This window comes from Haliotis cracherodii, unplaced genomic scaffold, assembly GCF_022045235.1.
Source record: "Haliotis cracherodii isolate W230 unplaced genomic scaffold, xgHalCrac1.p SCAF_15, whole genome shotgun sequence".
NCBI lineage: Eukaryota > Metazoa > Mollusca > Gastropoda > Lepetellida > Haliotidae > Haliotis > Haliotis cracherodii.
In genome coordinates, this window is record NW_027266270.1 from 3,504,674 (window position 1) to 3,530,127 (window position 25,454).

The 25,454-nt window shown below is 43.2% G+C and overlaps 1 protein-coding gene across 1 annotated transcript in view; it reads right to left on the reverse strand.

Moving 5' to 3' along the window:
• LOC139461721 (transient receptor potential cation channel subfamily A member 1 homolog) overlaps positions 1 to 25,454 on the reverse strand; it is a 55,938-nt gene that overhangs the window by 20,157 nt on the left and 10,327 nt on the right. The window contains exons 4-19 of the mRNA XM_071243177.1: positions 24,806 to 25,102; positions 22,494 to 22,694; positions 16,047 to 16,146; positions 15,634 to 15,832; positions 14,946 to 15,129; positions 13,963 to 14,052; positions 13,709 to 13,777; positions 13,290 to 13,361; positions 13,038 to 13,106; positions 7,422 to 7,487; positions 5,595 to 5,678; positions 5,426 to 5,473; positions 4,713 to 4,763; positions 4,186 to 4,293; positions 2,331 to 2,422; positions 1,859 to 2,005 (exon numbers count right to left, since the gene is read on the reverse strand). Of these exons, the coding sequence (XP_071099278.1) occupies positions 1,859 to 2,005; positions 2,331 to 2,422; positions 4,186 to 4,293; positions 4,713 to 4,763; positions 5,426 to 5,473; positions 5,595 to 5,678; positions 7,422 to 7,487; positions 13,038 to 13,106; positions 13,290 to 13,361; positions 13,709 to 13,777; positions 13,963 to 14,052; positions 14,946 to 15,129; positions 15,634 to 15,832; positions 16,047 to 16,146; positions 22,494 to 22,694; positions 24,806 to 25,102 (1,877 nt within the window). The remainder of the gene's footprint in view (positions 1 to 1,858; positions 2,006 to 2,330; positions 2,423 to 4,185; positions 4,294 to 4,712; positions 4,764 to 5,425; positions 5,474 to 5,594; positions 5,679 to 7,421; positions 7,488 to 13,037; positions 13,107 to 13,289; positions 13,362 to 13,708; positions 13,778 to 13,962; positions 14,053 to 14,945; positions 15,130 to 15,633; positions 15,833 to 16,046; positions 16,147 to 22,493; positions 22,695 to 24,805; positions 25,103 to 25,454) is intronic.

The following is a 25,454-nucleotide window of genomic DNA, read 5'->3' on the forward strand; positions in this document are numbered from 1 at the left end:
AAGTGAAGTTTCCGGCCAGTTACAAAGTCCTAATGTTTTGCGACTGGTTAACGACTGCCTCACATGTGTTCTTGTATCTGCTACAAGCCTTACTTGTGTTTTTGCTCTGTAACAAGCGTTGCTTGCCTTTCGTGTCAGTAACAAGCCGTGCTTGCATTTGTGTCTGTTACAAGCGTTACTTGCCTTTGTGTCTGTTACAAGCCATTACTTGCCTTTGTGTCTGTAACAAGCCATTACTTGCCTTTGTGTCAGTTACAAGCCATTACTTGCCTTTGTGTCTGTTACAAGCCATTACTTGCCTTTGTGTCTGTAACAAGCCATTACTTGCCTTTCGTGTCAGTTACAAGCCATTACTTGCCTTTGTGTCTGTAACAAGCCATTACTTGCCTTTGTGTCTGTTACAAGCCATTACTTGCCTTTATGTCTGTTACAAGCCATTACTTGCCTTTGTGTCTGTTACAAGCCATTACTTGCCTTTGTGTCTGTTACAAGCCATTACTTGCCTTTGTATCTGTTACAAGCCATTACTTGCCTTTGTGTCTGTAACAAGCCATTACTTGCCTTTGTGTCTGTTACAAGCCTTGTTTGCCTTTCGTGTCAGTTACAAGCCTTGTTTGCCTTTCGTGTCAGTTACAAGCCATTACTTGCCTTTGTGTCTGTTACAAGCCATTACTTGCCTTTGTGTCTGTTACAAGCCATTACTTGCTTTTGTGTCAGTTACAAGCCATTTCTTGCCTTTGTATCTGTTACAAGCCATTACTTGCCATTGTGTCTGTTACAAGCCATTACTTGCCATTGTGTCTGTTACAAGCCATTACTTGCCATTGTGTCTGTTACAAGCCTTGTTTGCCTTTCGTGTCAGTTACAAGCCTTGTTTGCCTTTCGTGTCAGTTACAAGCCTTACTTGCCTGTGTGTCTGTTACAAGCCATTACTTGCCTTTGTGTCAGTTACAAGCCATTACTTGCCTGTGTGTCTGTTACAAGCCATTACTTGTCTTTGTGTCAGTTACAAGCCTTGTTTGCCTGTGTGTCAGTTACAAGCCTTGTTTGCCTTTCGTGTCTGTTACAAGCCATTACTTGCCTTTGTGTCTGTTACAAGTCATTACTTGCCTTTGTGTCAGTTACAAGCCATTATTTGCCTTTCGAGTCAGTTACAAGCCTTGCTTGCCTTTCGTGAAAATTACAAGCCTTGCTTGCCTTTCGTGTAAGTTACAAGCCTTGCTTGCCTTTCGTGTATGTTTTAGTGCCTGTTACAATCCTTAGTTGTGTTTTAGTGCCTGTTACAATCCTTACTTGTGTTTTAGTGCCTGTTACAATCCTTACTTGTGTTTTAGTGCCTGTTACAATCCTTACTTGTGTTTTAGTGCCTGTTACAATCCTTACATGTGTTTTGTGCCTGTTACAATCCTTACTTGTGTTTTAGTGCTTGTTACAATCCTTAGTTGTGTTTTAGTGCATGTTACAATCCTTAGTTGTGCTTTAATGCCTGTTACAATCCTTACTTGTGTTTTAGTGCCTGTTACAATCCTTAGTTGTGTTTTAGTGCCTGTTACAATCCTTAGTTGTGTTTTAGTGCCTGTTACAATCCTCCCTTGTGTTTTAGTGCCTGTTACAATCCTTAGTTGTGTTTTAGTGCTTGTTACAATCCTTACATGTGTTTTAGTGTCTGTTGCAATCCTTACTTGTGTTTTAATGCCTGTTACAATCCTTACTTGTGCTTTGTGCCTGTTACAATCCTTACATGTGCTTTGTGCCTGTTACAATCCTTACTTGTGTTTTAATGCCTGTTACAATCCTTACTTGTGCTTTGTGCCTAATACAATCCTTACTTGTGCTTTGTGCCTGTTGCAATCCTTACATGTGTTTTGTGTCGGCTCCGTGGAGAAGAAGTAACTGTACGGTGTCCTTGTGTCTCCCCTGAGCGGCCAGGTGGAGGGGGGTGTTTCCGCCCTGATCCTCGGCAAACACGGCGTTCCCGCTCTCCTTCACTATTACCTCCGCGGACCTGTTCATCGACAACTTAGTGTTACAAATATCTGATAAGTTTAATGTTATATCAACTATTTCTGCTCATTCCACTTTCACAATCGCTGTCATTAAATATAGAAGGGACGAGGACCCTTTCTTGCCACCGGAGATGTTAAATCTTAAAAATACGATGAATTTGAAGTATTGGTATAATCCTCAATTGTATGAACACAGATAACTTTCAATACGAATTCTAATTGTTTTGCTCCTTCCTTAAAATAAAAGTCAGATTTTGTAAGCAAAATTGTTTGGCAACAATATGTTCGCTGATACACAGACATGTAACGTATGGTGCTACATACCTAGTGTTTCCCTTGATGGCAGCCAGATGTAGCGCTGTTCTCTCCGAATTATTCTTTCGGTTTGGGACCACTGAATAATTTCTCAAGATGCACTGAAGTATAAAACCAAGGTACAGCGTATCTAACAGGGCATGGTGTTCAACTCATACCGAACTACAACTACTCCAGTAGACAAAGCATCTGGTGGAAAGAACAGATGAAATATAACCAGCAACGCCGCCCCGTGAATGGATATAGATGGCTAAATATGCTTTAAAACAGCAACAGGGAAACCTACCAGACAGTTGTACAACAGAGGCAGTGTCTAGCTTCGAGAGCAACAGGTAAACATACCAGAAACGGTGTCTAGTTGTACAACAGGGGCAGTGTCTAGCTTAGAGAGCAACAGGTAAACCTACCAGACGCGGTGTCTAGTTGTACAACAGAGGCAGTGTCTAGCTTAGAGGGGAACTGTTACATCTACCAGACACGGTGTCTCGTAGAGCAGAGACATTGTCTATGGAGGTACAGTAATGAGTTTTTTAGCCACGTGGTGAAGATACTAAATCCGTACGTCACACGTGTGTCGTACAAGGTTGACCTCGTTTTATTCGTTTTGATTGGATAACCCTAACCTCTGTCATACTGGAACTACTTTTTTCATTCAAAAAAAAATCGCGAGACGTCATTCGCTTTCTCAACTACAAGGCAGAACTAAAGGAATCTCACGAAACCGAGAACATTTACACGCACTTTATTAAACCGAACAAGATCGTCACACGCATTAAATTCGCTTTGCTTTCTATATTAGTTATGCACAGAGCTACTGCAGACATAATAAAATCGAGCCATGCATATCCATATGCAATGTCTACCGATTGATCGAGGGTCCAAAATGAGCGTGACGCGCCCGACCACTTTCGCGACTTTCAATTTGTTATAACGTAAAGAGTTAAGCGTGGTGAAATGAAGTCAGCTTAAACTATCTGGACAGATATCTATCTTACGTTCGATGCTCCGGTTGTGCCATCAGTGTCGCCATTCGAAGCGGATTTTGTGACATTGCTTCCGGAGGTGTTTGTTCATGACTGAACATGCATGACCAGATCACTCAAAGTGAATATTTCCGATACAAATCATTCGAAAACTCCATAGAAGTGTGTAATCCAAAATATCCCCAATGTGGACAATAACATTCCCTATCTCTAGCGTAAAACGCTTTGAGTAGATCACGGTTGTCTTTTCTTATTCCGGTGGTGACCTTGCCCTTCGTTCGAAGCTGTCACTAACATGCAAGCAGACTTGAGTTTGTTAATTTTCACGTCTTCAGTATAGGGTGGTACAGTTAACATGAATGTCTTTGGCGAACACTCTGATTTCCCTCTTCACAAATGGTACGAACAGGATATAAATTCAGCTGATAGATTAAGAAAACTGAATCATTTTGATTGCACACCCCGGACCAAGGCAGTGCGAGCGACCGACCGTTGGTCCGATATTCATATGTGACTATAATTTGATTAACAACTATGCGCTTGAATTACCATAAGTTGAAGAAATTCTTCCAAAAGGATCTTTTGTGTCGGTGCTGTTATGTTTGCAGAAACATATTTTTAATGCGTATGCATAGAAATGTCAACAATGCCCATATTTGGGCATATATCAATATTAATGCGGAACCAGGTTTTGCAACCGGTTTCAATTTGGTCAGTCAACGAACGCAAGTTATTATTTATTTACACTTTAATATATCTTTAACATGGGTAATAAATATAATACGAAACTCTCGCTCAGTCATATACCATAGAAGTCCAGTCGTTTCGTAAAAATGGTTTCTAACGAGAATGAGTGTGGTATTGTCTATTTTCGCTCTAACCGTAACAATATCCTCTTGGCCACTGGACGCCGCCAGGTGTAGCGGTGTGTTCCCTTTCTGGTCCTCCGAGTTGATCCAGATGTGAGCGTGCAGCAGTCCCAGCAGCGACTGCAACAACGGTGATACGGTGACAACTACAGCAGTAACATCAACGACTGCAACAACGGTGATACGGTAACAACCACAACAGTAACATCAACGACTGTAACAACGGTGACGCGGTTAATATTACAACAGTAACATCAACGACTGTAACAACGGTGATGCGGTTAATATTACAACAGTAACATCAACGACTGTAACAACGGTGATGCGGTTAATATTACAACATTAACATCAACGACTATAACAATGGTGGTGCAGTTACAACCACAACAGTAACATCAACGACTGCAACTACTGTGATGCGGTTACAGCTACATCAATAACATCAACGACTGCAACAAATGCATTCACGCACAATAACTCTATACATAAATCAATCAGGTATCACAAGAGTTAACGTGAGAAACAAGTATACAGTCTACCTCATATGGTGCTGCTGGCGCACTCCCCCCTCTGCTGCCCCCATTCAGTGGCTGAAACCAAACCAAAGGACATCAATCAGTTAAGTAAACTACGGTTATTACGAACTCAAAGGGACCACTAAGTTTAGTTCGTTATAACCGTGGTTCATTATAAGCATATAAAGCATATGTACAGCAAATGGTCGGGACAAAAGAAATAAGTTATATCCGTCAGTTCGTTATAAGCGTGTTTGTTATAATCGTAGTTTACTGTAATGTGAAAATAACGGTCTAAACAATTCTAATGTCCGAAAACCGTGATTATCAAAGAGAAGCAAGGAGAGACTGATTGTCAGGGAAGTGCGTGCGTGAGGGGTGGGGGTAAGGGAGGGTGTGTGTGTGGTGTGTGCGTGAGGGGTGGGGGTATGGGTGGGTGGGTGGGTGGGTGGTTGGTTGTGGGCGGTGGTGGGGGTCTGACCACCCGATCCATGCAATCGCCTCGTATAAGCATAGATCACTGGACATCTATTCTGACCCGGAATCTCCACTTGGGAGTGGATAGCAGGCTTTGCCAATGGAAGACTGAGGTGTCTGAAACTACAACAACTTGAACTGAACGCAGTACCTGTCAAAAATACGTGGCAGACATTGTATCACCATGACTACGACACTATGCTTACGCGACAGTTACTGTGACAAAAGCACCAAGCGGTTAACAGGAGAATCACACGTACCCGTACAGAGTTAGTTCCCTTGCTTTGTCGTCTGACGTTTCTCTCGTTCTGTGGATTGTGATGAAGCTGTAGTTTACTATATGAATCAGTGTGACTGTTGTACATATGACCCTCTTGATCTTATTCACTTTGTATGTACTGTATTGTAAATACACATGTCTATACATACCGCTAGGTTGCTTCCAGACTGCACATTGTTGTCTTGTGGTGTTTTGGCCGCGCGGCTCTTCCATCTTTTCACATCCACAACCATCTACAGAAGAGAACAAAATGTACTTCCTGACCAATCAAATCACCTTTTGGGCGGTCAAATATTCCTAACCTGCTTAATATACCAGGAATGTTTGTGGAAAGTCAGCCTCGTGTTGATGCTGGTAACAGTGTTTAAGTAATTTACTTTTCTACCAACAGTAACAGAGCAATGGTGAATCAGAGGTTTGAATTAAAATTGACGTTCACAATGTGTGAGTTTATTGGCGTATGAACCTTCTCCAATGAGATCATTGGCGTATGAACTTTAACAGAGTGAGCTCAAACGTCCACACAGTTGGCCCTGACTCTATGAAGGTTCATACTCCCAATAAACTCTGACAAAGCGAAAGTCATTTTTTATGTTTTTATGTCACTATTTTATACCTCGAGGGATGTATTACACAATTGCATGTAGTGCGTGTGACTTCATGTTTACACTGACAGTCATTCAACAACCAACTGTAACGCGGAATAAAATAGATCACCAAAAGGAGAGGTAACATAACCAGATGTATGCTCAACTTGCTCAACAGGAACATTTTTTGTAGTTTTGTTACAACAAATAGGTCCAAATATGGAAAAGGTCTCTCAAGTACTACCACTGTCAATCACTTTGACAGCGCGTAGTAATACATAGGCATGAAATACGAGACGTCAAAATGGCCGACACTATGAGTCTGACGGCACAGATTTCCGAAGTTGTTTATGAAACTGTGGCGATTACAAGTGTTAGTCATCATTGAACAATTTGCCGATCATTTAAAGGCGATTATAATAATGTCTAAAATAGATACTAAGGTATATTTATAAATTGCTGTGGACTATCACTTGCCAATCTAGACACGGATTGAGTAGATAGTTGGATGCGCATTTCTTCGTTTTGTTCACTAGGACGGGGCGTAGTGAGGATATTCTTGAACGGACATTCGTTCAAACTCTCTGACCTATCCCAATGTACACAAAAACGCAGTGTTCAAGATTAAAGAGTCGAAATGATCAGAAAGAACGCTTTCGTAGGTATTCGTGCTAGGGAATTCTCAGGCGTTTCCCCGGGAATGTGGAAGTAGTCCCTCAGTGTTTACGTCATTTCAAGAATACAGTCTCGTGAAAAACGTGTGAACGTCAAAATGAAAAGTCAGTTTCGCGGTCATGTGACCGACCTCTCGTCCAACAGAATAATCGCATGTTGTGTAAACTTCACTTTAAAAATGATATAACAATTATTTCCTCTGGAAGGGAATCATCACTATAAATGGGAATACTTTGTAATTATTTCCAGATTTCGGGTCTCTAGTAATTACATACACTGACAGTACATATGCCAGTGCCATCTAATGCATTATGTTTCAAATCAATTTAGAGGTTTCAAATAAACGTCAAAAACTCAAAAATTAATAGCTCTAATCCAGAGGTGCTGCTTTTCAAATATATCACGATTCTCGACATGAACACCGCTGACTGTGGCGGAGACAGCATTCCCCACTCTCATCATCGTGAGATAAAAAGAGATATTTTCTAAGCTGCAGTTAATAAGATGCTCTATACGCAGTTCGTATCTGTATAAATACTGTGACTACCGTTACCTCTATAAACAGTTTGATGCAAGTCCCAATGATTATTGTCTGACAGTCAGTTGGTTTGTTGTTTAAGTCACCGAACCTGACTATCCGATCCGCCCAGTCACCTCGTATAACAAAACGACTTTGGGTACAGTTCTAACCCAGAATCAAAGCGGCAAAGTTACCGTGACAATATGCTGGAAGCGTTTCCCTGCGTCATCTTCATCAAGAGTCAAGACTCCGTGTGCTTCCTGAAATACATCATATCATTGAATAGGTAAGATGTATCCATAAACTTGTGTCTACCTTGTAATAGGTAAGATATATCCATAAACTTGTGTCTGCCTTGTAATAGGTAATATGTATCCATAAGCTTGTGTCTACCTTGTTATAGGTAAGATGTATCCATAAATTTGTGTCTACCTTGTAATAGGTAAGATGTATCCATAAACTTGTGTCTACCTTGTAATAGGTAAGATGCATCCAAAAACTTGTGTCTACCTTGTGATAGGTAAGATGTATTCATAAACTTGTGTCTACCTTGTAATAGGTAAGATGTATCCATAAACTTGTGTCTACCTTGTGATAGGTAAGATGTATCCATAAACTTGTGTCTACCTTGTAATAGGTAAGATGTATCCATAAACTTGTGTCTACCTTGTAATAGGTAAGATGTATCCATAAACTTGTTTCTACCTTGTAATAGGTAAGATGTATCCATAAACTTGTGTCTACCTTGTAATAGGTAAGATGTATCCAAAAACTTGTGTCTACCTTGTGATAGGTAAGATGTATCCATAAACTTGTGTCTACCTTGTAATAGGTAAGAAGTATCCATAAACTTGTGTCTACCTTGTAATAGGTAAGATGTATCCATAAACTTGTGTCTACCTTGTGATAGGTAAGATGTATCCATAAACTTGTGTCTACCTTGTAATAGGTAAGATGTATCCATAAACTTGTGTCTACCTTGTAATAGGTAAGATGTATCCATAAACTTGTGTCTACCTTGTAATAGGTAAGATGTATCCATAAACTTGTGTCTACCTTGTAATAGGTAAGATGCCTTGAACATTTCCCCTCACCGGTGAATTTTTAGGTTTCTTCTTTCGATGTTGAGACCCGCATCAATTTGAGCGTGCCACATGCATGACGGGCCGTACAAGGGCGGACCGACATGTTCTGAGCCCCACATAGAAAGAATTGCGTAATATTGAAATCTTTTGCTGTGGGCATTACATGATGTCATAGGGGTATATCTGCACAAACTCCAGCCAACTGTGCAAATTCTTTCGCTGTGACAAGTCGGTTAGCAGAGATATGTGACCTTTAGAAAATGACCACCCTTGAGGAACATGCATTGATCAAGTACATAAAGAAAAAGGTTCACCACCAAAAGTCAACCAAGAAGATATGAGTACTACACTAGGAAAAGATGTCCTTTCCCATTCTACCTTAGCGAGGTAGTCACAATACCTGAAGTCCCTCTGATATGCTCCCCCTTCCACGTCACCATACCCAAAGTCCCTCTGATATTCTCCCCCTTCCATGTCACCATACCTGAAGTACCTCTGATATTCTCCCCCTTTCACGTCACCATACCTGAAGTCCCTCTGATATGCTCCCCCTTCCACGTCACCATACCTGAAGTCCCTCTGATATTCTCCCCCTTCCATGTCACCATACCTAAAGTCCCTCTGATATTCTCCCCCTTCCATGTCACCATACCTGAAGTCCCTCTGATATTCTCCCCCTTCCATGTCTCCATACCTGAAGTCCCTCTGATATTCTCCCCCTTCCACGTCATCTTACCTGAAGTCCCTCTGATATTCTCCCCCTTCCATGTCACCATACCTGAAGTCCCTCTGATATTCTCCCCCTTCCACGTCACCATACCTGAAGTCCCTCTGATATTCTCCCCCTTCCATGTCACCATACCTGAAGTACCTCTGATATTGTCCCCCTTTCACGTCACCATACCTAAAGTCCCTCTGATATGCTCCCCCTTCCACGTCACCATACCTACAGTCCCTCTGATATGCTCCCCCTTCCATGTCACCATACCTGAAGTACCTCTGATATTCTCCCCCTTTCACGTCACCATACCTACAGTCCCTCTGATATTCTCCCCCTTCCATGTCACCATACCTGAAGTACCTCTGATATTCTCCCCCTTTCACGTCACCATACCTACAGTCCCTCTGATATTCTCCCCCTTCCTTGTCACCATACCTGAAGTCCCTCTGATATTCTCCCCCTTCCACGTCACCATACCTAAAGTCCCTCTGATATGCTCCCCTTTCCACGTCACCATACCTGAAGTCCCTCTGATATTCTCCCCCTTCCATGTCACCATACCTGAAGTACCTCTGATATTCTCCCCCTTTCACGTCACCATACCTACAGTCCCTCTGATATTCTCCCCCTTCCTTGTCACCATACCTGAAGTCCCTCTGATATGCTCCCCCTTCCACGTCACCATACCTAAAGTCCCTCTGATATGCTCCCCCTTCCACGTCACCATACCTGAAGTCCCTCTGATATTCTCCCCCTTCCATGTCACCATACCTGAAGTCCCTCTGATATTCTCCCCCTTCCACGTCACCATACCCAAAGTCCCTCTGATATGCTCCCCCTTCCACGTCACCATACCTAAAGTCCCTCTGATATGCTCCCCCTTCCACGTCACCATACCTGAAGTCCCTCTGATATGCTCCCCCTTCCACGTCACCATACCTGAAGTCCCTCTGATATGCTCCCCCTTCCACGTCACCATACCTGAAGTCCCTCTGATATTCTCCCCCTTCCACGTCACCATACCTGAAGTCCCTCTGATATTCTCCCCCTTCCATGTCACCATACCTGAAGTCCCTCTGATATTCTCCCCCTTCCATGTCACCATACCTGAAGTCCCTCTGATATTCTCCCCCTTCCACGTCACCATACCTGAAGTCCCTCTGATATTCTCCCCCTTCCATGTCACCATACCTGAAGTACCTCTGATATTGTCCCCCTTTCACGTCACCATACCTAAAGTCCCTCTGATATGCTCCCCCTTCCACGTCACCATACCTACAGTCCCTCTGATATGCTCCCCCTTCCATGTCACCATACCTGAAGTACCTCTGATATTCTCCCCCTTTCACGTCACCATACCTACAGTCCCTCTGATATTCTCCCCCTTCCATGTCACCATACCTGAAGTACCTCTGATATTCTCCCCCTTTCACGTCACCATACCTACAGTCCCTCTGATATTCTCCCCCTTCCTTGTCACCATACCTGAAGTCCCTCTGATATTCTCCCCCTTCCACGTCACCATACCTAAAGTCCCTCTGATATGCTCCCCTTTCCACGTCACCATACCTGAAGTCCCTCTGATATTCTCCCCCTTCCATGTCACCATACCTGAAGTACCTCTGATATTCTCCCCCTTTCACGTCACCATACCTACAGTCCCTCTGATATTCTCCCCCTTCCTTGTCACCATACCTGAAGTCCCTCTGATATGCTCCCCCTTCCACGTCACCATACCTAAAGTCCCTCTGATATGCTCCCCCTTCCACGTCACCATACCTGAAGTCCCTCTGATATTCTCCCCCTTCCATGTCACCATACCTGAAGTCCCTCTGATATTCTCCCCCTTCCACGTCACCATACCCAAAGTCCCTCTGATATGCTCCCCCTTCCACGTCACCATACCTAAAGTCCCTCTGATATGCTCCCCCTTCCACGTCACCATACCTAAAGTCCCTCTGATATTCTCCCCCTTCCATGTCACCATACCTGAAGTCCCTCTGATATTCTCCCCCTTCCACGTCACCATACCTAAAGTCCCTCTGATATTCTCCCCCTTCCACGTCACCATACCAGAAGTCCCTCTGATATTCTCCCCCTTCCATGTCACCATACCTGAAGTACCTCTGATATTCTCCCCCTTTCACGTCACCATACCTACAGTCCCTCTGATATTCTCCCCCTTCCTTGTCACCATACCCAAAGTCCCTCTGATATTCTCCCCCTTCCACGTCACCATACCCAAAGTCCCTCTGATATGCTCCCCCTTCCACGTCACCATACCTAAAGTCCCTCTGATATGCTCCCCCTTCCACGTCACCATACCTAAAGTCCCTCTGATATTCTCCCCCTTCCATGTCACCATACCTGAAGTCCCTCTGATATTCTCCCCCTTCCACGTCACCATACCTAAAGTCCCTCTGATATTCTCCCCCTTCCACGTCACCATACCTAAAGTCCCTCTGATATGCTCCCCCTTCCACGTCACCATACCTAAAGTCCCTCTGATATTCTCCCCCTTCCACGTCACCATACCTAAAGTCCCTCTGATATTCTCCCCCTTCCACGTCACCATACCTAAAGTCCCTCTGATATTCTCCCCCTTCCACGTCACCATACCTAAAGTCCCTCTGATATTCTCCCCCTTCCATGTCACCATACCTGAAGTCCCTCTGATATTCTCCCCCTTCCACGTCACCATACCTAAAGTCCCTCTGATATTCTCCCCCTTCCACGTCACCATACCTAAAGTCCCTCTGATATGCTCCCCCTTCCATGTCACCATACCTAAAGTCCCTCTGATATGCTCCCCCTTCCACGTCACCATACCTAAAGTCCCTCTGATATGCTCCCCCTTCCACGTCACCATACCTGAAGTCCCTCTGATATTCTCCCCCTTCCACGTCACCATACCTAAAGTCCCTCTGATATTCTCCCCCTTCCACGTCACCATACCTAAAGTCCCTCTGATATGCTCCCCCTTCCACGTCACCATACCTAAAGTCCCTCTGATATTCTCCCCCTTCCTTGTCACCATACCTGAAGTCCCTCTGATATGCTCCCCCTTCCACGTCACCATACCTAAAGTCCCTCTGATATGCTCCCCCTTCCACGTCACCATACCTAAAGTCCCTCTGATATTCTCCCCCTTCCACGTCACCATACCTAAAGTCCCTCTGATATTCTCCCCCTTCCACGTCACCATACCTAAAGTCCCTCTGATATTCTCCCCCTTCCACGTCACCATACCTAAAGTCCCTCTGATATTCTCCCCCTTCCATGTCACCATACCTGAAGTCCCTCTGATATTCTCCCCCTTCCACGTCACCATACCTAAAGTCCCTCTGATATTCTCCCCCTTCCACGTCACCATACCTAAAGTCCCTCTGATATGCTCCCCCTTCCACGTCACCATACCTAAAGTCCCTCTGATATTCTCCCCCTTCCACGTCACCATACCTAAAGTCCCTCTGATATTCTCCCCCTTCCACGTCACCATACCTAAAGTCCCTCTGATATTCTCCCCCTTCCACGTCACCATACCTAAAGTCCCTCTGATATGCTCCCCCTTCCACGTCACCATACCTAAAGTCCCTCTGATATTCTCCCCCTTCCACGTCACCATACCTAAAGTCCCTCTGATATTCTCCCCCTTCCACGTCACCATACCTAAAGTCCCTCTGATATGCTCCCCCTTCCACGTCACCATACCTAAAGTCCCTCTGATATTCTCCCCCTTCCACGTCATCTTACCCAAAGTCCCTCTGATATGCTCCCCTTCCACGTCACCATACCTAAAGTCCCTCTGATATTCTCCCCCTTCCACGTCACCATACCTAAAGTCCCTCTGATATTCTCCCCCTTCCACGTCACCATACCTAAAGTCCCTCTGATATGCTCCCCCTTCCATGTCACCATACCTAAAGTCCCTCTGATATGCTCCCCCTTCCACGTCACCATACCTAAAGTCCCTCTGATATGCTCCCCCTTCCACGTCACCATACCTGAAGTACCTCTGATATTCTCTTCATCAATCTTTCCTTCTCTTTGGTGTCGTTGACATCAACCAGAGTCTGCAGGAATAAATGGGAAACATGATTCTACTCAGTGTAGTTGTGACAGAAGGCTACATGTTGTTGATCTCAAAACATTACTCCTTCAGAGAGTAATGTTCAGCATCTGTGGTCAATTAGAAACGGGACTATATGTCGGTGAACATTTAACTCTGCACGCTCTATCTTACGACCTTAACCTACCTGTATCAGTTGTGCAGCCTTCTGTCGTGTAACGTCATTCACACCTGACTGTTTTTTAGAAGACAAAAGAATCTGGAAATGAAAGATCATTATGTATATTTTCTTTAGGTTTGCAAGATAAGATCATTTATAATGTATTTATCAGAGACAATAAAAAAGATACCCCACTCAAGTGCATTTAACACAATGTTCCGGAACTTCTTCCAGTCTGCCTCAGTGACACCATGGTTTACACAGCAACATCGTTAGAAAGACAATACATAATGAATAGAACGTATGTCCTCTCTTGTCCTGAACATGTTGACATTTTACTCGAAGCTGTTCATTCGGTCATTCGATAAGATAAACATGCCATTTGACCAAAAAGCCACATAGTGTCTATAATTCCTCAGATTGGTTTCCTAAACACCGTAGCTCACCTGCAGTACTTCTGAAATTGATCCTATGATTTTCTCCTTCTCTTGTGGGTCTCCTGCACCGACCAAAGACTGCAGGAACAGAACATACATGGACGTGTTGGTGGGAAGTGATACTTGTCTTTATATTTTATTTATATACGCAACTCCTTTAACTTACGTTTTGGGGATCCTTCCAACATTAAACGAAAACACAGTAATACATTTATTCATAACTTTTCAAAATCTTTAAATGTTTCTTTAAAACCCCAACATACCTCCAGGAGTTCAACAATTTTCTTTTTCGTCTCAATGTCCACTTTCAGAGATTCGCTTGAATTGGGGGAATTAGAAGGCGTCAAAAGCACCTGAAATAAAATGTGGCATTTTTACATGTAATGCCCTTTCCATAATTATGAGAAATTTATTGCGCGATTCCAACTATATAATAAGCAAGTGTGTATGAATCACTTTCAAACAGTGGTGGTTCCCTGAGAACATTTATCTCCCCTAAACACAGTGAGAACAGTCTCTCCAAACTCTCTTGAGAATACATGTCTCTCAAAACTCCCTAGAAAACACATGTCCTTCCAACCCCTCTCTAGAACACTTGTCTCTCCATCTCCTCCAGAGAACACATTTCTCTCCATCCCCTCTAGAGAACACATGTCTCTCCATCCCCTCTAGAGAACACATGTCTCTCCATCCCCTCTAGAGAACACATGTCTCTCCATCTCCTCTAGAGAACACATGTCTCTCCAAACTCCCCTGAGAACACATGTCTCTCTAACCCCTCTAGAGAACACATGTCTCTCCATCTCTTCTAGAGAACACATGTCTCTCCATCTCCTCTAGATAACACATGTCTCCCCATGTCCTCTAGAGAACACATGTCTCTCCATCTCCTCTAGAGAACACATGTCTCTCCATCCCCTCTAGAGAACACATGTCTCTCCATCCCCTCTAGAGAACACATGTCTCTCCATCTCCTCTAGAGAACACATGTCTCTCCATCTCCTCTAGAGAACACATGTCTCTTCAAACTCCCCTGAGAACACATATCTTCCCGAACCCCAGTGATAACACATGTCTCGCGAAACCCTCTAGAGAACACATGTCTCTCGTAACCCTCTAGAGAACACATGTCTCAACTGTCTCATCAAAGTCCCCGATCCTCGACAAGTGCTCCGACAAGTTCTTCAATGTTAACCAGTGGTAGCGCAAGGAAGCGTCTACTGCCTACACGTGCCACTTTACGTACGTTGAAGGTGTCCACGTGTCCGTGCTCTGCGGCAGCATGTAACGGTATCTGTCTCTGGACGTTGGTGGAGCTGATATCAGCCCCTCTGTCCATCAGACTTCTCACCAGCTTTGTGTGTCCATATCTGGCGGCTATATGAAGAGCCGTGTTCCCGTCCTTATCTTTTCTCCCGAGCGAGTCATCCCTTCAAATAATCAGTTAAAAAAGTATGTCTAAAAGTATACTCCACATTGTATGTAGTAGTTCAGACTACTAAGTTTGTACGCGTTTAAAATCAGACTATACCATTATATACAAAATGAAACCCCTCCATCATCTGACAAGCATCAAATTAGACAATTGAGTGAGTGAGTGAGTGAATACGGTTTTACGCCGCTTTTAGCAATATTCCAGCATATCACGGCGGGGTACACTAGAAATGGGCTTCACACATTGTACCCATGTCGGGAATCGAACCCGGGTCTTTGGCGTGACGAGCGAACGCTTTAACCACTAGGCTACCCGACCGCCCCAATTAGACAATTGGATTCTTACGCCAACATAATAAACACAAACGCCATGTTCCCATGATATCGAACTTCAGTTCAGGACAAGAGTTTTAGCGCTACGAGAGACGTATGACTATGTTAAAGAATCGGTTCCTGCAGTGGTAGTGTAAAGATCACTTCAGGGACAAGTCTCCGCTCACTTTTGTTGCAAGATGTAGTTGGCGATGTCGCAGCGGTTGTACTGGGCAGCGATGTGGAGTGCCGTGGAGTTTTGCCGGTTTGTCCTGTTGAAGTCTTCAGGTTGACTTGTCAGCTCCTCCACAATAGACAGTTTACCAGAGGCGGCCGCCAGGTGGACGGGCCACGAACCGTCATTCCTCGCCTGTGTCAACTTGACATCTGTTGGGAGGGAGTCAGTCAGTCAGTCGCATCATTCAACACTAGATCAGTTACTTTCGCCGATTTGAGCAGACGTTCAGTGACGTTGCCGCTACCAAACTATTTCAAACCGACAGAGAGGTAGTACGTTTCCCCCGATGTGCGAGTGTTATGTCATAAGACCAAAATATGTATATATTTTACAAGTAGAATAAGAAAAGTAAAAGGTACATACCTATACCTTTGCTGAGCAAGATATTTGCTACCTTCTCGTGTCCGTTCTCTGCAGAAAGGTGGAGTGCCGTGTTTCCCTCTTTGTCTTTTTGGTTCACGAGCTGTTGACAAATAGGTAGTCAGGTGTGAGACGCCAGACCGCACACACGAAACAAGTAGTTTGGAAATAAATCAACTGGCACACGAGTTCGGAAAATTCCAATGGATATAAACATGTATAGTATAATCACTGTATTATCCATCAGGGTCGACATGACGTAACAATGATACGCTGTAACGTCATTGTGTTTGTACCTATAGCTCTACATTGAAAACACAGCTATGTTTATCTCCATTCTACTACGACTAAATTAAACGCGAACTCTTTAGTGTTCGCAAATATATTGAGTGAAGCGGCATGGGTTGAGTCTAGTGTTTTGAGTTGGCTGTCGATCTGAATTACGGTGATATGAGGTGAAATTGGGTTTAACGTTGCGTCCAAGATTATTGCACTTATAAAGCGACGTGCATGCACGTGTGTGTGTGTGTGTGTGTGTGTGTGTGTGTGTGTGGCTGCTTGTACTAGTCCGGACTGATGCCGATTTATAGCGCTAGCCCACTGAGATACCATCCCGCAGTTTTACTGATTCAGAGCCGACAATTCCTTGTTTTAGCCCCTTAATCCCGAGCGCCAGACAGGGTAACAACAAGTACCATCTTTTAACGTCTTTTGGTATGACGCGGCCGGGGATCGAACCCCGGACCTTCCGCTCTCCGGGCGGACGCTCTACCACTAGACCACGGATCTGAATTACGGAATCACAGACAACAACACTGAGCCTTTGAACAAAATATGGCGCTCCACATGCTCAAACAGTTTGTTTACACTGTAATACTTCACTCAAACATATGACAAGCATTGAAAGCAACTTGGAAAGCTAACGTGAGGTAGACACCCCTGAAGAAAACTAATCAAGCTTTGCAAAACTTTCGTTCTTCGCCTCGCGTCATCATTATGACGTCATATCGCTCATTGTGTCGCCAAAAAATTGCCTTAATGATATATACACACCAAAAAGAAGAAGTTAAGCACACCCTAATTTCATTATTGTTCAGCTCCAATATTTGTAAGTCATGAAAGATATAATTCGTCGCCTGAGAACCATGGTGTTCTAACTCCTCAAAACCTTGTTTTAAGAAACTGAGCTGTAAAAGTTTGGATGTTAACTGTTTTATTATCATGATAGCTACCTTCATAAATGTTTACATAGATATGTATTTTGTATTGTTAGAGTACATAAACTACAAATTTTATCAAATGAATTGAAAATGTCAATTAAAATAACAAAATAATGTTTGGAGATAGAACAATTTTCTAAAATCTGAAGCCGTTTCCATTAGTTCCATATTGTTCTATGTGACTTATGCTGGATATTTTACGTCACTACCTGTAAATGTACGATGAAATTAGTATTGTAAAGTAATGTAAAACAGCATATAAACTATTTATAACATGTACATTCCTTGACCAAGGTGAAAAAAAGAAGAAAGGCGAAAGACGATTCATGAATTTAATGAAAATATCACCAAAACATCGTAAATCAAAATCTGATTAGAAACCAGATCCAAAATAACATCAAGTATTCAATTTGAATATATGACTAGAATGAATAACGAATGCAATCTATAAAACTAAGTCTTCATAATACAGTCTTCACTGTAACTATCAAATAAATTGCTTAGGAGAAACTGGTTAACTGCTGGAACAACTCTTGAACTGTTAACATTTCAAAACATTAAAACAACCTAACACAGACTGAAACATTTATTCAGTAATAACCTATGAAATAAGGCCACTCATAAATCGTTTGTCCGTCGGGGTCATGAATTTTAACATGGCTCTGATGTCTGCTGCTTTCTCTTTGGCCATTTTTGGAATCCCAGAAACTTGCTTGCTCAATGGCCATATCACTGAAGTAGGACTTCTTGGTGGTGACGACATTCTTTTCACTGACATTTCACGCTTACGAAGTGAAACATGTCCCCAAACAGCTTCGGGCTCAAATGATTTCTTGAACGCCAAGCCAAACAGATCTTTGTCGCTGTATTTCAATGACTTCACCTTGGAAAAAGGAACATGTTTGAAGTCTAAGTTTTGTGAAGCCTCTAGATACTTCTTGAATTGGTTGTCCTTCATCTGAATGATGCTAATTGGCTTCCTCATTGCCCTCTTGAAAGACTTCATCACTCCGAGAGGACTGAACACATCAGATGCACTTAGTTGTTTTTCAAGGTGGCTGTTGATGTTGTCTACTTCCTGAATGCTAGAATGTCCTGGCTCACAAAACTTCTGTTGTATGGAAGATACAGATGTTCGTTTAATGAAATCTATCATTGCAAATGCCATACCCGAATTCCTGTTTTGAGGCACACATGAATCGGACCACAATGTTATTGAGTCTGGGTGATGTTCAGCATCTATTCGCTCAAGAATAGCGACAAGAGCACTCGCTATCTCGTTGGCTCCTCGACCTGCCTGTTGTTCATGCCAAATGGCACAATAGCCTGCGGAGTTAAGATTACAATGAGCTGTGAGGTTGTAAACCGATAGCTTTCTCCTGTAAAAGAAGCTGGAGATGTTTGCCCGAGGACAGGTGATAACGTTTTGAAGATCGAAACAAACAGTAACATAATTACCCTGACGATCCTTGTCACGCTCTGTCTTGGTTGCTTGTTTTGATTCAATGTGTTGAGTGTGAGCAGCTTTCAAATTGTCATCTAACAAGTTGTATTTCTCCTTCATACGGAACTCCTCACATCTGTCACACCTATCCTTCTTCGGGGAGTGGAAGTCCAGGTTGAACTCAGTGTTAAATATTGTCCGGTAGAGATGTTCTTTGACTGGAGTTTGACTTTGAACTTCACACTTCTCAAGATAAAGTCTGTACATTTGAGTAATGGACAGACTCTGGTCGAGATACTTCTTTTGGCTGGACTGTCTACAGTAATGCGATTCAACTGTAGGGAAGGAGTTTATGTGATCTCTCACAAATTGCTTTTTTTCTATGCAAATTCTGTTCTTTGTCAGTTTTCCGCGCCTGTCACCTTCACAAGGTGTAACTGTGGAAGTGTTATGCTTCTTTTCAAAGTAGTAAGACACCCTGCGTTGAGATATGTTTAATGTGGTCATGTAGTAGTCCTTGCAGACACGGAGTTTCTCTTCTTTAAGAAAGAAGTGGTAAGCAAAGGAATAATGCCTCCTGCTCTTTTCTTTTTCCGTTCTTTTCCTCTTTTTCAAACATCTTTCGACCGTTTTATTATAAAAGTGGTACTTTTTGTCATCAGAAAGAGACCAAAATGATTCAAAAATGTTCTGTCTTTCAGAAGGGTCAATGTTTTGAGAGCATTTATACTTGCAGGTTCCATGGCAATCCTTTTTGTTCTTTGGACTCCGTTTTGGAACAGCCTGTCCCCGTGTTCCTTTGTAACTTTCACCTGCCTGCCTCCTGTTCTTTCTCTGGTTCTTGCTCCATGAATCAGGATCCCTCTTACGTTTTCTTCCTCTGACAGGAAGATCTGCAGTAACAGTGTTGTTGTTCACGTCCACGTCTTCACTTCCAGATGAGTTCTCAAGTTCAGGTTCTTGCAGCCCTACTGATAAGATGTTGTTTACAGGCTCCTCCACCATTGTTGCTATTTCCACTGTCTCTGCAATTTGCTCACAAGCTAATCCAGTTGATTCAACTTGGATGTTCAGATCTCCAGGTACACTTGATTCCATCTGGATAATAGGTTCAACCTCAAAGATTTCTTCGGGTCCTTCAGACTCCCCCACTTCATTAATCAAAGATATAACTGTTTCAAGATCCATTGTTCCATTCAAGATTTAGACTCTAATTCTATACCGGCAATCAACAAACTCTTCCTCTATATAAGAAACAAAGTCTGCTTCGGCAAAAGAATCTACCAGGCTGAGATCAAAGAAATGTAGAGAGGAGAAGTAAGCAACACTCAGGAAGTCAATACAGTTGTCAAGAGTGAATTCAATACCAAATGCCTCCAAGTTGAAACATTTCTTTGTGAAAGTGAATATTTCGGTTAAACTTGTCGGTGTGACCTTTGTGTAGTTCACGTTCAGGTGCTCAACCTTCGTGCAAGATTTGATAATCAAAAAGTCTTCATCACAAAGATGGATGCAGCTTTCAAGATTTAGCAGTTCCAGATTTGGCAAACTCACCAGAAAGGCAAGAGTTGATACCTTAATGCCACTAATATTAAGCCACTTTAGCCCTTCTGCTCTTAACAGGCCTGTCACAAATATGTAGTCAATTACTGATACTGGACCATCAACAACCGTTAATGGGATTTGAAGACTTTTGAAATACCTTGCTTTTGAAAAGAGTTTATGTAGCTGGGACGAGGTCAAATTTCTACCATGGAATTCAAAATCTTTCCAAAGTTTTGGTGATTGATGAGTGAGACAGTTGAAGTGTTTACATGTTCTGCACACATTTAGAAGTAGATCTGCCAGTGACAGGAAAGAGAATACATGAACTACGATCTCATCTGGCAATGTTTGAATCATCTCCTGCTGCTAGAACACCTGAAAACATGAAAAAAAATCATGTCATATTTTAAACAAATGTTCTATGTCCATTGTACAGTATGTATGAGGATTAATATTTTAATTTAGAACCAGACTATTCTATCTCCGAAATAAAAGTAAAAGGGAAATGTGAAAACGTTTGTACATCAATATTTACTGTGATAGTTTTATGTCAGTAACAATATGTAAACAAATTATATTTGCATCATCATGAAATGTTCAGAAGCTCATTAATATTATGAAACATGAAAAAAAGTCTCCTACCTTGTGCATGTGACTTCAATCCAACGTTGGAACCAGATTGTCCTATCTCCATACCACGTGGCAAATACGAATATAACCATTGGATGTTCACATAGAACACTTTAGAACTGAAAGGCTGTTGAATTTGTGGAGATAGAACTAAACCCATCTATGAAAAAACACATTTCCTGGCACAGTATCGCTTTGAAGCTTGATATGGAGATAGAATAAGCATTGAAAATAGCTCGAACACCATTAACTCAATTTTCACCAAAAGTGGAGATAGAACACTTTGGTTCTCAGGCGACGAATTAAGGGAAGAATTATGTTTTCTCGAGATGATGTAATCAGTCATGCTCAGACTGGTGATGTACAGGACCGTCCCAGACCCGGAAGACCTCCCGTGACGACACATCGCGAAGACAGGGACCTTCTTCGTCTCATACGCCGAGAACCCTTTTAACAAGTACTCGTCTGGAACAGCTGTGGTTGCCCAATGGTTGTTTCAGCACCAGAACTGTCAGGAACTGGCTGAAACCAGCAGGACGGAGGGCTAGACGAGTCATAAAGCGTCCCTTGTTGAGAGATCACCACAAAGCTCCTCGTTTAGCGTGGTGTATTGCGCGACAGAACTGGAATCTGAGAACTTGAAGACGGATCCATTGGTCAGACGAAAGTCGCTTTCTGCTACACGTCACTGATGGAAGAACGAGAGTTTGGAGGCCTACACCCCCAGGAATATTAAGCCGACGGTTGCATACGGCGGGGGCTCGGTATTGGTTTGGGGGTGTGATTGCATGTTGGACTTTGTCACCGGTACATCCGAGACGTGTTGAGGCCAGTCGTCGTTCCTCATTTTGTCAACCACCCTCTTGCTACTCAATTTCAGTACATGGATGAGAATGCGAGGCCTCATCGTTCGCTTGCAGTCTTGGATTACATGAGGGCCAATACTCTACCCTGGCCAGCAATGAGCCCAGATCTGAACCCCCTTGAACATGTTTGGGATATTCTGGGGCGGCGCATACAGGCAAGAGAGCCTCCTGTACAAGATTAATTGGAAGCAGCATTAAAACAGGAGTGGTTGTTGTTGACCCATCAACAGATCCAACGTCTCACTGGAGGCATGAGACGTAGGGTGGAATGTGTCATCCGGGCACGTTGCGGTTATACCCGCTACTGATCTATTTCACGTGTCATGTCAAGTAGAGACTTTAAGGAACATTTTCACATGAAATATCAAATGTAACTCGTTTACTTTATCCTGCAGCTCCATACGTTTTTTAGGTATTGTCTAAGGTCAAAAAAAGTACCTGTATTACCATGATGTTTTGGTCAGTAAATTTCAATCATAACTCCTAGCAACTGGGATACGATGCACTGCATCTACCAAGTCAGCGAGCCTGACCACCCGATCCCGTTAGTCGCCTCTTACTACAAGCATAGTCGCCTCTTACAAGCATGGGTTGCTGAAGACAGAAGCTGACATTACCAACATAGTCCTGTAGCAGATATATAACGTTATCCTACTGTATTCATTATATGTCCATTTGTTACATTAATTAAGTTTCGTGTGCACCAAGAGAGGCCTCGTTCTACCTGCCCTGACAAATGACCTACTTCAGTGATGTTTTCGGTCCTCTCCAGGAACAGGTTGGTCATGTCCAGGTTGCCGGCCGCGGCTGAATAGTGCAGGGGGGTGGAGTTGTCGCCGTCCAGGGACAGGCTGCTCGCTTTTCGGTCCAGCAGGTACGTGGCTATCGTCACCTGACCATATTTGGCAGCTACGTGGAGAGGGGTCATGCCATGGCGGTCTGCACTCTGGAACACGTGACATGCCCTCGGTAATATAATAGTTGTGACAGTACAGACAGTTCATCATGAGTTCTACCACACAGGGGGATCTCAGGTTAGAGTAGGTCCCCAGCAATCTATGCTTGTCGTGCTAGGCGTCATCGTACTGTGCAGATCTTTGCTAATAATATTCACATGATTAATAAATAGAGGTTATCACGCTTGTGTGTTTGAGGATTGTAAATATCCTGCATTAGGAATAAACATTGTATTTAGCGAGCCTTTAAATACATATTGTTTATTCCTAACACAGGATATTTACCATCCCTAAACACACAAGCGTGTCATATAATGTCATTCTTTAATTCTGTGCTTTCCCTCTCACAAACATTACCTAAACTTTGCGAGTTTTCCTGGATTGCGCACATTAATATATATTACGTCACAGGGTAAGTGATATGTCAGTCGGACAGTGACAGTAGCCAATATAGTTCCAACTGAAATCTGTTTCTTATACAGTGGTGAAGCAACTCTTTCGCAAAACAACAATTGTTTTCACTTGCATTTCGCGGCAATTCATCGGTCTGTCCGCTAGAGTAACTGCCCTTTGTCAGAAGGGAAGCTACTCTAACCCTAGTCTATGAGACGTCACGGTCACGCTCAGACGTTGTTGACAGTCGACCTGTCCTGTCAAAACGTGAAAAAGTGCAGTCAGATGTACACACAGCGACAAAACGAAACAAGGTAACAATTCGAACATATTTCGGCCAAATCCAACTATTTTAATTTGTGGAGAAGGTTTCAAGCCGCAGAGGTCGACAAGCACAGATATGGCTACTGATCCCACTTGGCTAGCTAGGTCTCGTGCCCTCGCAAAATTGTTTCGAAATATATATCTCCAACGTTGCCAAAACTTATAAAATGCCTTAGCTACGTCACAGTTAGACACTGATTTTCATTATATTAGACTGTTCGTTTGATAATGATAGCAATTATCCCTTTAGGTTATCCAGATTCCCGATGGTTAATTCTGACTCGATCGCCGAATGACGAGGGCGACGCCATGTTTGTTCATCAACAGTGAAAGTAGTCTCTACTTGACCTTTGATATTTGCATCACTATCCGCATATGACTCCAACGGATATTGTTTTTATCCGTTGGCTTTATCCTGCCGAGAAACCTAACCATTATATGATAAATGGATAGACTATTTACAGGCCGCCGTTACACAAGTAGAATATGGCTGAGTGCGGCGTTAAAAAACAAACAAATACAGCAAAACAGATCGGATACCATGATATCGTAGAAATCTTCGGACTGGTCTATTGGAACGAAAATACTTCTCTGAAAGCTCCTATTTCTTCAAAACACTTTTTTACAAATATGCAATGCAAAATGTTGCTGGGTCGTCCGGAAGGTATTTCAAAGAAGTGTTCTAAAATATTTTGGACAGAAAACATGACATAGAAGGATTAAAATAGGGTATAGTTAATTTCAGTCGGAGATATATTTAACATATTTACTTGTTCTTTCATCGTGAAGTAGTACACTGAGGACATGTGGGTTGTCATGAGTATCAATATAATGTGAAAACGAACTCGTTAGCTACATTTAACACACATCATATTAATTTCCATAGTGTCATGGGAGATTCGATACCACCTGTCTACAAATCAGAATGTAGGTGAGGTGAGGTGAGATGGGGTTTAACGCCGCGTCAAAGATTATTGCACTTATATAGCGACGTGCATGTACGTGTGTGTGTTTGTGTGGCTGCTTGTACTAGTCCGGACTGATGCAGATTTATAGTGCTAGCTCACTGAGATACCATGCCGCAGTTTAACATGAATACCCCCCTCAGACACAGGATACTGACTCCAAGCCGACCAGTCCTTGTTTTAGCCCCTTAATGCCGAGCACCAGACAGGGTAACAACAAGTACCATCTTTTAACGTCTTTTGGTATGACGCGGCCGGGGATCGAACCCCGGACCTTCCGCTCTCCGGAATGTAGGATGTAGGACACATCATAGAGGAAACCATACATTGCAGGGGTTGCTTCATGTCCTTGGGGGGATATGTAAATAATGGAACAACGACATCACTCTACATATTTTCTGGAATGTTACTCTACGTACATATATGAGTCTTTTCTTGTCATCTTGCCATTCTGCTGTTTTTTCATGTCTGCTGTCGGGGGCTGCGTTCGAGGTGTCGTCGTTGTGGTTCAGGAGATCAACGGCGTGTTTGTTCCCGGACATGACGGCGTAGTGCATAGGTGACTGACCCCCGAGATCTCGGCTATACATCAGCAGCTTCTCCTCCCGCTTCTCCACATCTTCCTCCAGGGTCAGCCTCTTGCGTCCGCTCTTCTTCCTCCATTTTCTTTTCTGTACTTTGTCACTGTCTATGATGACTTTCAGGCAAGACCTCCCCTGTTTTGAAGCATGTTTGATATACAGTCTATTCCCCTACCTTGTTGGGGGCACGGGTGGCCCAGTCGTCTAAGACGCCGCGATTAGCTGTGCAGAGTTTCGTCCCTTGGGCACGCCAGAAACCTATGATTGTGGGTTCGAATCCCAGTTCGCCCCGATTACGTTTCCAGGTTTGTCAGCACCATACCCTTGCTCTTGGGTTTCACCGAAGTGGTAAACGTCTGAGACCTGCATCACTTCGGGCTTTCCTCCCAAATTAAGCTGACACGCCGCGTTATAACTGTAATACTGTTAAGAGCGGCGTTAAACCCAACTCACTCACTCACTCACCCTACCTTGTTCATCCCACAGA